Source organism: Heterodontus francisci, chromosome 10, assembly GCF_036365525.1.
Source record: "Heterodontus francisci isolate sHetFra1 chromosome 10, sHetFra1.hap1, whole genome shotgun sequence".
NCBI lineage: Eukaryota > Metazoa > Chordata > Chondrichthyes > Heterodontiformes > Heterodontidae > Heterodontus > Heterodontus francisci.
The window spans coordinates 82551058-82566876 of NC_090380.1; the positions used below are offsets into that span (position 1 = coordinate 82551058).

Here is a 15819-nt window from a genome sequence, read left to right on the forward strand (position 1 = left end):
TCTAATACATAAAAAAATCCTTTTCTCCAAGTTATATTATCCATTCTGTTAAAATTCTAACTTCATTTAAAATAAACATCTACAATAAAAAAATGTGCATGTTAGATCCGAGTTAGGAAATTTCATCCGCAAAGCATACTCTCATAACCACAATGAAAGTGTAGATCAAAATCCCAGGTTCAGTTGGCTGAATGAAACGTTACTTACATGGCTGCAATAATTTGCTGCTATTTCAGTCACTATTTAGAGTATTGTTTAATGACAAACTGATTAGCTCTCGGCTCAGCAATTATTTATTTATATGACAAGGGTTCCCAAGGTTATCGTTTGTTAACCGAGTGACTTGTCAACTTGGTCTTAAAATTAACTGGGATAACTTTACAATCAGAATTAGTCAAATTTCCGGTCTCCATATATATGATATGGAGTCACACCTTTAAGACTGCTATATTGTTTTCTCTTCTGCATCCACACAAGAGAGGAAAGAACTCTAAATACACACACAATGTCATTCTTGGGACTGTCACGCCCATTGCACTTAGCGGACAAAGCGATAGTAATTAATCTATTCAGGGGCTACAGTAAATGATCAGTTATTGCATTTCCTAATAATAAAAGCCCTAATTAGAATTCACTAGCATAAGTTATTTGGATGATGCTTTGTAAATAAAACACTTACATCAAGGATTAGATAAATCCGTTCTGTATAAATGCCTGGACTATTCCCATACAGAATAATGGCAATTCTTAGCTGCAAATGAATCTTTTAGGTGTAACCAAACTTGCATTATAACTTCTTGTTTTAATCAAATCTCTTGCAATTATGGACAGTGTGTATTAGTGACTACTTCAGTGATACTATAAACTTCACTTTTTCTGACAAGCAAAATATGACAGGAGCATGGGAATTTTTAGTTGCAAACACTTCCCTGCAGCAGGCATCGCGAACCAGCTGTAACTGGCATTCATTTTTAAGTGTTTCCAAATGACTGAAAGTTACATTAAAAATATCAAATTGTGACAGAATTCATAGTCTGCCACAGGGATTGTTGTCAAAAAGAACTTTCTGTTCGCAGTTCCATTTTCAATTATTAGACACAACAGCAGTAAGCAGCTGGGCACAATCAGATACTTTATCACTAGCACCATCCTGCCAAGTTACAGTTTGATTTAGTTGACCTTAAATAATTACCCAGTATATTTTTGTTAAAAAAATGACTGGCTAATTTTAATAATTACTTCGCTGCTAATTTCCTTCACCTCTAATCTTATTAAAAAAGTGTGAAAACAGACATTCTGAGCCCCTGGACAAAAGTCTCCTGTAGATAGTTATAAAACTTGCTTTCTTTAACCAATACTTCATTTGTAAATGAACGGTTAGACATTTATTTTCTTCATTAGATGGTAGGAGATTACACTATATGTTGTAATGCTTGGGTTAGTGCATTTTATTAGTTTATTCTGTGAAAATTCAACACAGTTGCTATAACTAATAGTGTAAACTTGTAATACCAGGTGTCAAATGCAAATCCATAGGCCATTATATCAGTTTGGTAAGACTTATCAATCACAGCAACTCCAGTGGTGGGGGAGGGAACAAGTCTTACACAAACCATTATTATTGCCACACATTTAACAGGGATATTACAAGAGGAATTGTTTCCCCTGCAGCAATTGCCCTTGCACCTTTAATAATGGGGCATGCATTTTTGTATCAAAATAAGAAAATGTCTGGTTATAGTTAAACAATCCTAATCTATAAATGTTCCATAGATACTTGATTTTGTATTCAACATGAATACTTCAACAAACCAAATGCCACAAGAACTAAATTATACCATTTGAAAACAGCAGTGAACATTGAGAGCCAAAGGGTTAATTTCCAGTTTGTTAGATTTCCACTGAGGGAATTTCTACGTGGCTTCTCCTGTTCTTCGGCGGAACCTTGTTTACACACTTATTCAGGGTTTCTGTCAAACTTCCGCCAAAGTTATGATGTCGGAGTAGGAGAAGACGCGAGGAAATTTCAAGCACATATCTTTTCCAAGACTCACTTGGTGTATTCCTTTAAATATGTGCATGGCCAAAACTTAAAAATCTGCTCACGTTTTGAAAAAGGAAAACAGTGAGTCATTCCTGAAACCCAACAATGCAACTCTTCCTAAATAAAAAACAGAAATGCTGGAAATACTCAGCAGGTCTGTCAGCATCTGTGGAGAGAGAAGCAGAGTGGTCACTGACCTGAAACGTTAACTCTGCTTCTCTCTCTACAGATGCTGTCAGACTTGCTGAGTATTTCCAGCATTTCTATTTTTTATTTCAGATTTCCAGCATCTGCAGTTTTTTGCTTTTATTTTAATGCAACTCTTCTTGTTCATTTCTGCGTAAAAATAGTAAATTCATTCGGTGGTAACTCTTGCTGTTCTCAAGGTCTCTGACAATTTATAACAGCGAAAACAGAAACTGTAGAACAAGGATATGAATTATCAATTCTCCATGTTGTCCACTTTCCTCATCCATGAATGTTAATGTGCTTCAGTGTAAGCAAAAGGGCACACTCCCATAATAAGCACCAGGATAGCTGATACATGTAATATTACCATACATCTATGTTGATGACCAAATCTTGGGGTCTTTTCACATGCTAAAAAGTGATATCAAGTGCAATAAGCTATACTTCAACATAGTCACACTCTTTTGTTATAATTCAAAGAAAGGAGATCATTGTTAAACTCCATATCCCACCTAGAAATGTCATGGAAATGTCACTTAATGGTAAAGGAAACAAAAATAAATGCAAAAACACAATGAATTGTATTCTACTTGGTCAGGCATAAAAAGTAGACATTTTTCTCATTATACTCAACTTTTGTCAAAAAACATTGTGAACATTTAAATACAGTAACTTTTGTGTACTTTTTTCCATTTTTAATATTAGTTAGACTTTGGGCAAAAGCTGGTTTCTACAATGAGGAAAAGACATTATTTCTAATGACAAGCAAAGGATGGAAATTGCACAAAACGTTAACAAAATGTACTTTACAGCTAGAGTGACAAAGAGTAAATGAAATATTGTATAAAGCAGTCACGAAAGGATCATGTTACCAGGATGGGCTATTTTCATCTTTATTTGTTGAGCCAGTGAAAGAGATGTGCAAACCCCAAACTAATTGGGAAACTGCCCTACCCATCTTCATGAAGTTGATTACAATGCAGTCTTACTCCAATTAATTCTACGAAGGGTTATGGCTATAAAAGTTACAATATGCCACTTTTATTTAATGAGCAAAGGCCATTTTCTGCCTAACTGTACAGTTTAGCTTAGACCCTTTAACTTTAACTCAATGTTAATCTTAGAATACAGCAAGTGTAAACAGAAAGCTTTATAATTTAAAATAGCAATTGTGTGTCTAATGAAATTCTGTGCTGCACAGCATGCTGGATAAATTAATGGTGAACTTCAGATACAAGTCAAGGAAAGGATTTTTGTTTTTTACAAGTTCATATTGTTTTGTTGAGACAAGTAAAGGCCAATGTTTCAAAATAAAGCACATGAACAATGCAGCCACAGCTTTCTCAAGGTCCAAGTGCCTATTTTGTTATGGAAACCTGAATCGCCATTCAGTAATTTTTCATGTAGGAATTATAAATGGGGGGACTGAGCACGGAACAGAAAGGGAAGCAAGTTCATCCACCTTACCCAGTAAGGGCAGGTTCCATGAGTCACCCTAGGATTTGCACATTCGCAGCCAGAACTATATCTAATTTTGTCCCAGAACTTGGCAGGCTCATTCTCTGAAGATTTAGAGAGTTAAAAGCATCAATTCTACATAGTCTGGACACTGCTTGGATCTAACTGATAGCTTTATTTACCTCTCTACTGTATCTGAAGTTGAAGTATGAACTAGAAATTGGCATAAAATTGTAGTGAAACCTGTATTTGGTTGCAAGTCTTCAATATTAAAAATGCGCTAATCTCATGAATAGAAATTTCTTAAGACACTGCAGTAAAAGTTTACCCAATCTGAAATAATGCATGTAGATCTATCTAGGTTTCTATGCTCTGCACACTTTGGACAATCTACTTTCCTCCAAATTCCTCCCCTTGCTCTTTCTCTCCTGGTAGAATACTTTGTGCTGACATATTCCCCTCCCACCCCACCCTCTGGTCATTGGTGTTTCTTCAAGCAAATGCTGCTGTGTTATTTCCCTTTGGAGCCAACGGGGTTGAGTTCAATCCTGGCCTTATCTGGTGCCCACATGTACACATTTTCAGTGGTGGGGGTGGGGCATCAGGGCAGTTACTGGACACCCATCAGGTACAGGAACCTTGGCTGATAATCTCTGGGGTGTTGAGGATAAATGGATGAATGTAGAACCACCAGTGAGATCAACTGATGCAGCACAAGATCACAAATCAAAACTGCATCAGGTGATTCATTAACCCACAAAGCCATAATGGAAACTTACATGTCAGTTTTTAAAATCCTGAATAAGATTGATATCGTCACCATACTATTTGTATTTTCTTCTTCTTTCGGGTAAGTATTACATATCGTCTAAGTGCGTATATCCAGTGGGTTGGCTGAGGCCAACTCAAGCTCATCCACTGAGGGTGAAAAAGCAAATTATTCTGACAGTCAAGGCTGGAATTCAAATTGAGGCATCTTGAATTTATAATTGTCATCACAGAGGTTACATTAGGGAAAAGTGTATATGTATCTTAAAAAACACAAATTAATTTCGAACTGAAAGTTCACCACATGCAGACAATGTTCTTTCCTACTGTTCCACCCTTCTGGATTCATTAATTCAATTTTTGGGGCCGCTAATCTTAAGTACAAAACCAGTCATTCCTGGACATTGAATGTGGTTGCCAAAAGTTTAACATTACAAATGAAACCTGCTATGAATATGACAATTAACCAAGAAGTGTTATACTTAAGATTAAGATTTTGTCTTACTAGGAGTATGTTAATATCTCATTCTCGGAGTCAGGCCTTGCTTAGGTTTAACATATATTTAACCCAGACAGCAAGATATATACTATATCAACTAGTTTTGTTTAGTCCAGACAGACGCACCCGAAACATGTTCCATTATAACTGTGCCATTCCATGGTATTTAACAGACTTTTATTGCAAATTCCAGTCACAATCATCTAAAAGAACAAAACATCTCTGATGTGAACAGCCAGTACTATTCTTTATGTGCTGCTTATAAAAAATGGGTATCATACATACAGTACACTGAATAACCCTACAGGTTTCCCCCCCAAAAATTAGTCTTGTAGAATTAATATCTGACATTTGCTGATGTCAAGGATGTTGAACAACCACAATGCCCAAGCAACAACTGGTGTTGTATTATTGTGACTTCACAGAACAGCATAAGAACTGTGTTTGAGTGCCTGATTACTTTACTACCCCTCAGACTTTGTGCTACTACTTTGAAACCTCATTTACAGTTCCCCAAGTTGTGTTCCATTCTGGTAACATGATCTTCAACCAATATGGGAAGAAATATACTTTGCATTCAAGCTAAGCAGTACTAAACATCAGTAATTCTAGCTGTTGGTCTGACAGAAGACATTTTTTTTCCTTTGTGCTGATATACTTCTGCAACCTGAAATAAAACCTGAATATCTCCTCAGTAATTTGCTGAATTAGTAACCCTACAACCATCATAATAATCATTCACTGTAAAAAACACAGCAGTGCAACAGTTGGGACCTAAAAAGCTTTGCAGGATTTCTGCCACTATTAGTGCCTAATTGCTTAAAAAATAAGCAAATTACTTTACACATCTTAACAGTATATTGGAAAACAGTCACGTCCAGTAAATTGGCCCAATGCAGGGTCAGTGAGGTTTAGCAAGAGAAAGCAAAAATAATAGGTGTTAAGTCATTATGGAAAACAAAAACAAGCAAAAAGATTGTTTTTGAAAAAAAGTACCATCTGTACAGAGACAGATTGTGCTATTAAACTCAACTACAGATTAATAAAGATTTCAACTAAATAATGATGCTGTTGAAATAAAATATCTTAATGCAATGGGCAAATGTAAAGAATCTTCAATAATATTTTTTCCTGCCACATCATCTCAGTAATCAGACAGAAGTTCATGATTAAACAGTTCTGTGAAACTCAAATCATAATGTGCTTTAAAAAAAGGGGAAAAAAAGAGGTTGAAAATATCTAGTCACTAGCACAGTGCATCAGTGTTACTTGAGAAAAGCTAGAAGTTGCAGCAAACTCGAGTAGTTCACACTCTGATCATGTAGCGTGCAGCTGCAAGAATCGCCAGTAGGTTTCATGGGCAGTTGTTCTGTGTAACAGCTATTTTTCTTTTATATAATATAACCAGGCTGGCTTCAGATAGGGACCAAAAACTGAAGAAACTGGTTTAACCCCATTCATAAAGGTTTGATGCTCAAATTCTGAGCCTGTCCGTGGGGCTCTGCTGAGCCAGTGTCTCCCAGCTGTTCTGTGAGGAACACAGCCATGGAAGAGTGAGACTCCCACAATGCAGTCAATATCAGGTCTTACTGACCCATCTCCTGTGTTTCAGACTTTGTAGGGATACAAAGTAATAATGCATTATTGGTCTGCACAGGAGATAAGTACTGAGGTTTGTGCCATTTCCTTGGGCTGTCCATCATGGTTCAGAGAAACTGCACGCTGGCCTCTGCAGATGAAAGGAACAATGAGAATCAACACAACGGGTACACACATTGACAAACAAGATACCTTCACTGTCAGCGCTTTAATCCCCAGGTTTTCCCGGGGACCTGCATACTGTAATGGTGCAGCTACTGACAAGCTTTCTGTATTCAAATAAAATGAGATTGAGCTTGCAGTAAAATATTGTAAATAGTGCATTTATTTTGTACCCAAACCATACCACTAGATGGTGCAAACAAATGAAGACTGCATGAATGCTACTAAATCTTCATTTGTGAAATTTCTGCTTGTTAAATTTTAGTTGGGAAACCACTAAGGGCAGTTTCTGGCAATAAACATTTACCGTAACTAGAAATACAGGCTGGAGTTTTACGGCCCCCTAGCGAGCAGGCTGGCAGTGGGGGGGCTGAAAAATTGATTGGGAGGTGGGGGCCCTTCCCGATGCCTTCCCGTCCCTGCTGCAATTTTAAGCGGGACGGCGGCAACAAGAAACAGCCTGCCCGCCCCAGGCCAACCGAGGTCCTTAAGTGCTCCTTCCGCCGCCGCTGGTATTTTACCCACAGCTGCCGGACGGCAAAGGCCCAAGAACCCAGCCTGGTAATACCAGGCTACCTTCTTGCAGGCTGGTGGAGGGGTTGTCCTCCTGATCAGGCACCCTGTGATTCAGAGAGCTGACCCGAAGCCCCAACCGCCCCCAATGCACAACACTCTCCCAAAGCCCCCCACAACTGACACCCACCTTGCCTCGCCAGGGTCCAGTCAATTGTCCCCGGCGAGGCCCCAACAACTTACCTGAGTTCTTCCTCTTCCTGCTGAAGCTGGGTGTAGTCCCAGCAGTGGCCACCGTTCCCAGTGGCACTGCTGGGACTAGGTGCTGCTGGTCCACTGATTGGCTGGCAGCTCCATTAGGCAGGACTTCCTGCCTTAATAAGGTGAAAGTCCCACCCAAGACCAATTAAGAACCTGGGGAGCGAAAAATCCCAACGCAGCTCCCCAGGCCCAGCTGAGGCTGGCTCACCATCGACTTTTCGGCCAGTGGCCTTGTGCCCAACATAATATTCCGACCTTAGAGCCAGATATACAAAAATAGACTGCTTCAACAAGACTGTCACTCATACATTCAGTCCCCATTTTATCATGCATTGTGGAAGATGATCATTCGACCCATTGTGCCTGTATGAACTCTCTGATAAAGCTAGACAATTAGTCCCACTCCCCTGCTCTTTACCCATAGCCCTGCAAATAATTCCTTTTCAAGACTATATCTTATTCTCTTTCCTATGAAATCTGCTTCCATCATCCTTTCAGGGAGTGCACTGCAGATCATAAGAACTCGCTATGTCAAAAGAATTCTCCTCATCTCCCCTCTGGCTTTATAAATAGAGGCATAGAGTACAAAAGCAAGGAAGTTATGGTGAACCTTTATAAAACACTAGTTCGGCCTCAAATGGAGTATAGTGTCCAATTCTGGGCACCAAGCTTTAGGAAGGATGTGAAGGTAATGGAGAGGTTGCAGTAAAGATTTATAAGAATGATTCCAGGGATGAGGGACTTCAGTTATGTGGATAGATTAGCAAAGCTGGGGCTGTTCTCCTTACAGAAAATTGAAAGGATATTTGATAGAGGTGTTCAAAATCATGAGAGGTTTGGACAGAGTAGATAGGGAGAAACTGTTCCCATTGGTGGAAGGGTCGAGAATCAAATGACACTGATTTAAGGTGACTGGCAAAAGAACCAAAGGGGAAATGAGGACAAACTTTTTTATGCAGCAAGTGGTTAGGATCTGGAATACACTGCCTGAGAGTGTGGTGGAGGCAGATTCAATCGTGGCTTTCAAAAGGAAATTGGATAATTATCCGAAGAGTTTTCAGGGCTATGGGGAAAAGGCGAGGGAGTGGGACTAACCGAGTTGCTGTCGCAGGGAGCCGGCACAGACACAACAGGTTAAATGGTCTCCTTCTGTGCTGTAACTGTTCAATGATTTTTTTTTGCGAATTATCTTAAATCTAACTCCTCTGGTTACTGACCCGCCAGTGGAAACTGTTTCTCCTGATTTGCTTGTTCATGGTTTTTCCCACTACTATTAGTTCTCCCCAGAACCTTCACTGCTCTAAGGAGGACAATCCCACCTTCTCCAGTCTCTCCACACAGACTAGCATTCTATAATAATTTGATTTTCTATTATTATTCTTTAAACTGCAAAACTTATGGTGATTATGGAAGCAGACACATACAGGCAGAAACTGATAAAAAAAAAAAGTTGCAGGAAGCGGTGATGCAGGATTTTTAATATATTGTAGATGCAGAGGCAGTTTTATGACCTTTCCCCCCCAGGGAACGCCCATTTCTCAGAGCCCAAAGGTCAATGGACGAAGGCCCACTGTTTTGGATTCGCTGTCTCCTTCATGCTGTCATCGGATTTGTCGGATTTCAAGGTGGGAGAAGCACAGAAGAGGGTGAACGGAGTTGGGCAAGCTAGAAGGCCTGATTCTAGGCCCTCGCCTTGTTTTCCTGGGACAGGGCTGCCCAGTGAAACCTGGCACTATGCCCTTCCTTCGGACTGCACTAACCTAAGGATCTCAAGGGTCCTACATGTAGGTCGAAGGCTGGATCGTAAGTTTGCACTTCAATTTTTTCCACCGCCTTCATAATATTAAGAGATATTTAGAGCTGTTTCCTGTGGAAGAAATACCAGGGCTCCTGGGCACTTTGAGAACAATGTTCTTATCCAGCACCAGTCAGAGAGGGAGACTAGAAAATCCACTCAATATGATATAGGCAGGTTACCAATGGAATAGTACTAAATATATTGCAATGCATAGACATTTAAAAAACTTGTGTTATTTAATGGTTTGAGGGGCCTAGTGGCCTACTCCTGCTCCTAATTCATATGATCGTATGTATGTTTTACTATGGAACACAGTTTTTATCCAGTATTAGTAAAATCTGCAACGTTTGTCAGCAATTTCTCTTCCTAAGATTAAAGCAATTACTCGGCAGGTACAGTATTCTTTTATAAAGTGCCAATACCTTATTAGTCACCTCACCTGTGTGCATTCTCCATTGCTGCAACCTCTGCCAAGGCAGCTAAACTGAAGAATGCTGGGATCGCAGATGTAGTTTGCACTTCTGGTGAAATACTGCATGCCTGCTCAGTTTCTGAACGACTGTAGTTAATTTCACTAACAAAAGTGTCTGTCTTTAGTGGCTGCTTTTTCTTCTCCTGTTTACATGGCATCTTCTTTGTTAAGTCTGCAGAAATTGAAAAGCAATTTTGCAATCGCGAATACTGAAAGGGAAACTACTTAAAAATATCAGCATATTTCAAAATGAATTACTTTCATTACTTTTGTAAGTCATTCCATTCCATCTATCCATCTTTGGCTGAGGGTAGATAGCTGGCTTGAGGTCTCTGCCAATGGTATTGTGTAAGCATCACAGAAGATACATGCAAGGAAACTGGGTGGTTTGGTCTGCTTATTACCTATTCTTGCAAGCAACTACTTCACTTCTCATTATTCCCTATATATGAGAGAGATTGGGAACTCACCACAGGACAAAACATTTGCACAATTCTTTGTCCAAGATGGAGGAATAATTACCATCGAAAAATACTGTGGTGCTGTTTTAGAGTTACTAGGTATGGGCCGAGGATAGTACATTTAAGGTGAGTTATAACTCCACGGCATGATAAGTCTTAATTACGGCTATACAACCTCTCTGGCCCTGAAAATTTAGTTTTACAAGTGTGCAGTCCCATTCCTTCAAACTTTAGTTATTGTTGGAGATTTTAAAAATAATTTTTTACAACTTTTTCTTTGTCTCTTAGCTCTCTCTTAATCCTATCTTTTTCCCTCTCTATTTCACTTTCTGTACATGACTTTACATTACATATTAAACATTCTAATTTATATTCCTGGTTTAGACTCTGCGTGCATTAATGAGGACTTTTCAATCTGATTGGTTGAAGACAGACACTGTTGCTTACCCTGCTCACACATGCCAGAGGGTGCTGCCCTGAAAAGGATCTCTAAATATCATGAGGTGCCACTCAAAAGCCTACATTAAGTCTTTGGGCAGCTGTTAGCATAGTCAACAACGAGTGCCATTCCTTCATCACTAACCACAAGATCTGGCCACCGTGTACTCACCCCCTGCAGGTGACAATCGGCCATCAGCTGTTCGTATTAAGTGCGTTATTTTTGTTTTTCTGGCCTTGCGCTTTTGGCTGCCAACGAGGGGTTCTTGTGTCATTGCTGTTAGTGGGCTGCTTGGAACTGATGATGCATGGTCCATCTTCTCTACATGCTCGTCAGAGTTCGTATCTTGTGGTAGTATGGCTGAAATATAACAAATAAATTGAATTACCAACACTACAGCAGTATCTATACATATAAAACAAGAATTATGTTAGCTTGTTTAGAGAATGCTGTCAATATCTATTTACCAACTTCCAGTGCCAAGATATATCTAATTAGTTACATCTCCTTCAAATGACCTACCCCTGTCAATTTTCTCTTGATTTATGGAGCACTTTGAACAAATGAAAGTGGTCTATATTGCTAATAATTTTTACTTACTGTCTCTAACTGAATAAATGGCTTGATCTAAAAGATACACATTAAAAGGAAATTCAGTTCATTGGCTAAATGTTTTGCAAGTGTAAGCTCATTATCCAATGACATCACTATGAAATATCGAGATGGGAAGTCAGGAATTTGAAGAATTTTTTTTCCTAGCTTCCACATCTACATTAAAATCCTTCTAAATTAATTCTGGAAATTATCCTGGAGACCAACTGGAAAACGCCAGTCAGCCTCTCTTAATGAACCGGATCGCTACCTGCCATGTGCGGGTGCGGTGCGTAGCCCTGACATCGTCCCCAATCCCACCTTCGTAAAACTGGCCTGGAGGTGGGATGGTGCAGGGGAATTGGCATGCCGGCCAACAAGGCTATATTTGGCTCTTGCCTGCCTTGCCAGGGCTGAAAATCCAGCCTTTAGTCTCAATTACTGGTCAACACTTCGATCAAGGCAGTTTGCAAGGTCTATTAATATTAACAGCACTTTTTAAAATAATTTTATTGCAGTAATCCATATACTGGCTGCTTTACTTGAAAGTTAGTGTAGTCTGTTGCATACTTATTGTAATTTATGATGCTCGTAATATAAAGAGATTAACTGGATATGATTACCGTGGATTTAATTATATTCCAGCAGGTTGCTATGCCACAATATTCAACCTAACAGTCTCACAGGGACACTTTGAATTAGAATTAGAACATTAGAACATTACAGCGCAGTACAGGCCCTTCGGCCCTCGATGTTGCGCCGACCTGTGAAACCATCTGACCTACACTATTCCATTTTCATCCATATGTCTATCCAATGACCACTTAAATGCCTTTAAAGTTGGCGAGTCTACTACTGTTGTAGGCAGGGCGTTCCACGCCCCTACTACTCTCTGAGTAAAGAAACTACCTCTAACATCTGTCCTATATCTATCACCCCTCAACTTAAAGCTATGTCCCCTCGTGTTTGCCATCACCATCCGAGGAAAAAGACTCTCACTATCCACCCTATCTAACCCTCTGATTATCTTATATGTCTCTATTAAGTCACCTCTCCTCCTCCTTCTCTCCAACGAAAACAATCTCAAGTCCCTCAGCCTTTCCTTGTAAGACCTTCCCTCCATACCAGGCAACATGCTAGTAAATCTCCTCTGCACCCTTTCCAAAGCTTCCACATCCTTCCTATAATGCGGTGACCAGAACTGCACGCAATACTCCAGGTGCGGTCTCACCAGAGTTTTGTACAGCTGCAGCATGACCTCGTGGCTCTGAAACTCGATCCTCCTACTAATAAAAGCTAACACACCATATGCCTTCTTAACAGCCCTATTAACCTGGGTAGCAACTTTCAGGGATTTATGTACCTGGACACCAAGATCTCTCTGTTCATCTACACTACCAAGAATCTTCCCATTAGCCCAGTACTCTGCATTCCTGTTACTCCTTCCAAAGTGAATCACCTCACACTTTTCCGCATTAAACTCCATTTGCCATCTCTCAGCCCAGCTATGCAGCCTATCTATGTCCCTCTGTACCCTACACCATCCTTCGGCACTATCCACAACTCCACCGACCTTACTGTCATCCGCAAATTTACTAACCCACCCTTCTACACCCTCTTCCAGGTCATTTATAAAAATGACAAACAGCAGTGGCCCCAAAACAGATCCTTGCGGTACACCACTAGTAACTAAACTCCAGGATGAACATTTGCCATCAACCACCACCCTCTGTCTTCTTTCAGCTAGCCAATTTCTGATCCAAAGCTCTAAATCACCTTCAACCCCATACTTCCGTATTTTCTGCAATAGCCTACCGTGTTGAACCTTATCAAACGCCTTACTGAAATCCATATACACCACATCCACTGCTTTACCCTCATCCACCTTAGTTTAGTTTAGAGATACAGCACTGAAACAGGCCCTTCGGCCCACCGAGTCTGTGCCGACCATCAACCACCCATTTATACTAATCCCAGACGAATCCCATATTCCAATAACATCCCCACCGGTCCCTTTATATTTCTTTACCACCTACCTATACTAGGGGCAATTTATAATGGCCAATTAACCTATCAACCTGCAAGTCTTTGGCATGTGGGAGGAAACCGGAGCACCCGGAGGAAACCCACGCAGACACAGGGAGAACTTGCAAACTCCGCACAGGCAGCCTGTTTGGTCACCTTCTCGAAAAACTCAATAAGGTTTGTGAGGCACGACCTACCCTTCACAAAACCGTGCTGACTATCGCTAATGAACTTATTCTTTTCAAGATGATTATAAATCCTGTCTCTTATAACCTTTTCCAACATTTTACCCACAACCGAAGTAAGGCTCACAGGTCTATAATTACCAGGGCTGTCTCTACTCCCCTTCTTGAACAAGGCGTCAACATTTGCTATCCTCCAGTCTTCCGGCACTATTCCTGTCGACAATGACGACATAAAGATCAAGGACAAAGGCTCTGCAATCTCCTCCCTGGCTTCCCAGAGAATCCTAGGATAAATCCCATCTGGCCCAGGGGACTTATCTATTTTCACACTTTCCAAAATTGCTAATACCTCCTCCTTGTGAACCTCAATCCTATCTAGCCTAGTAGTCTGAATCTCAGTATTCTCCTCGACAACATTTTCTTTTTCTACTGTAAATACTGACGAAAAATATTCATTTAACGCTTCCCCTATCTCCTCTGATTCCACACACAACTTCCCACTACTATCCTTGATTGGCCCTAATCTAACTCTAGTCATTCTTTTATTCCTGATATACCTATAGAAAGCCTTAGGGTTTTCCTTGATCCTATCCGCCAATGACTTCTCGTGTCCTCTCCTTGCTCTTCTTAGCTCTCCCTTTAGATCCTTCCTGGCTAGCTTGTAACTCTCAAGCGCCCTAACTGAGCCTTCACGTCTCATCCTAACATAAGCCTTCTTCTTCCTCTTGACAAGCGCTTCAACTTCTTTAGTAAACCACGGCTCCCTCGCTCGACAACTTCCTCCCTGCCTGACAGGTACATACTTATCAAGGACACGCAGTAGCTGCTCCTTGAATAAGCTCCACATTTCGATTGTTCCCATCCCCTGCAGTTTCCTTCCCCATCCTACGCATCCTAAATCTTGCCTAATCGCATCATAATTTCCTTGCCCCCAGCTATAATTCTTGCCCTGCGGTATATACCTGTCCCTGCCCATCGCTAAGGTAAACCTAACCGAATTGTGATCACTATCACCAAAGTGCTCACCTACATTTAAATCTAACACCTGGCCGGGTTCATTACCCAGTACCAAATCCAATGTGGCATCGCCCCTGGTTGGCCTGTCTACATACTGTGACAGAAAACCCTCCTGCACACACTGGACAAAAACTGACCCATCTGAAGTACTCGAACTATAGTATTTCCAGTCAATATTTGGAAAGTTAAAGTCCCCCATAACAACTACCCTGTTACTCTCGCCCCTGTCGAGAATCATCTTCGCTATCCTTTCCTCTACATCTCTGGAACTATTCGGAGGTCTATAGAAGACTCCCAACAGGGTGACCTCACCTCTCCTGTTTCTAACCTCGGCCCATACTACCTCAGTAGACGAGTCCTCAAACGTCCTTTCTGTCGCTGTAATACTCTCCTCGATTAACAATGCCACACCCCCCTCTCTTTTACCATCTTCTCTGTTCTTACTGAAACATCTAAATCCCGGAACCTGCAACATCCATTCCTGCCCCTGCTCTACCCATGTCTCCGAAATGGCCACTACATCGAGATCCCAGGTACCAACCCATGCTGCAAGCTCACCCACCTTATTCTGGATGCTCCTGGCGTTGAAGTAGACACACTTTAAACCAGGTTCTTGCTTGCCAGTGCCCTCTTGCGTCCTTGTAACCTTATCCCTGACCTCACTATTCTCAACATCCTGTACACTGGAACTACAATTTAGGTTCCCATTCCCCTGCTGAATTAGTTTAAACCCCCCGGAAGAGCACTAGCAAATCTCACCCCCAGGATATTGGTACCCCTCTGGTTCAGGTGAAGACCATCCTGTTTGTAGATGTCCCACCTACCCCAGAAAGAGCCCCAATTATCCAGGAAACCAAAACCCTCCCTCCTGCAATGTGTTCAACTCCTCCCTCTCCCTATTCCTCGCTTCGCTATCACGTGGCATGGGCAACAACCCAGAGATAACAACTCTGTTTGTTCTCGCTCTAAGCTTCCACCCTAGCTCCCTGAATTTCTGTCTTAAATCCCCATCTCTCTTCCTACCTATGTCGTTGGTGCCTATGTGGACCACGACTTGGGGCTGCTCCCCCTCCCCCCTAAGGATCCCAAAAACACGATCAGAGACATCACGAACCCTGGCACCTGGGAGGCAACACACCAACCGTGAGTCTCTCTCGTTCCCACAGAGCCTCCTATCTGTTCCCCTAACTATGGAGTCCCCAATGACTAATGCTCTGCTCCTCTTCCCCCTTCCCTTCTGAGCAACAGGGACAGACTCTGTGCCAGATACCTGCACCCCATTGCTTACCCTAACAAGTCAAAACTTGTTAGGTTAGCAATCCAACGGACAGAACTTTT

General features: G+C 41.2%; 1 protein-coding gene across 7 annotated transcripts in view; it reads right to left on the reverse strand.

Moving 5' to 3' along the window:
- Positions 1–2304: 2304 nt before the first annotated feature.
- The window catches only part of LOC137374578 (HMG box transcription factor BBX), a 234483-nt gene continuing 220968 nt past the window's right edge, over positions 2305–15819 (reverse strand). For all 7 annotated transcript variants that reach the window (XM_068040885.1, XM_068040890.1, XM_068040891.1 and 4 more), the window contains 3 exons: positions 10835–11023; positions 9731–9935; positions 2305–6687 (listed from right to left, as the gene is read on the reverse strand). In XM_068040885.1, the coding sequence (XP_067896986.1) occupies positions 6600–6687; positions 9731–9935; positions 10835–11023 (482 nt within the window). In that variant the 3' untranslated portion in view covers positions 2305–6599. The remainder of the gene's footprint in view (positions 6688–9730; positions 9936–10834; positions 11024–15819) is intronic.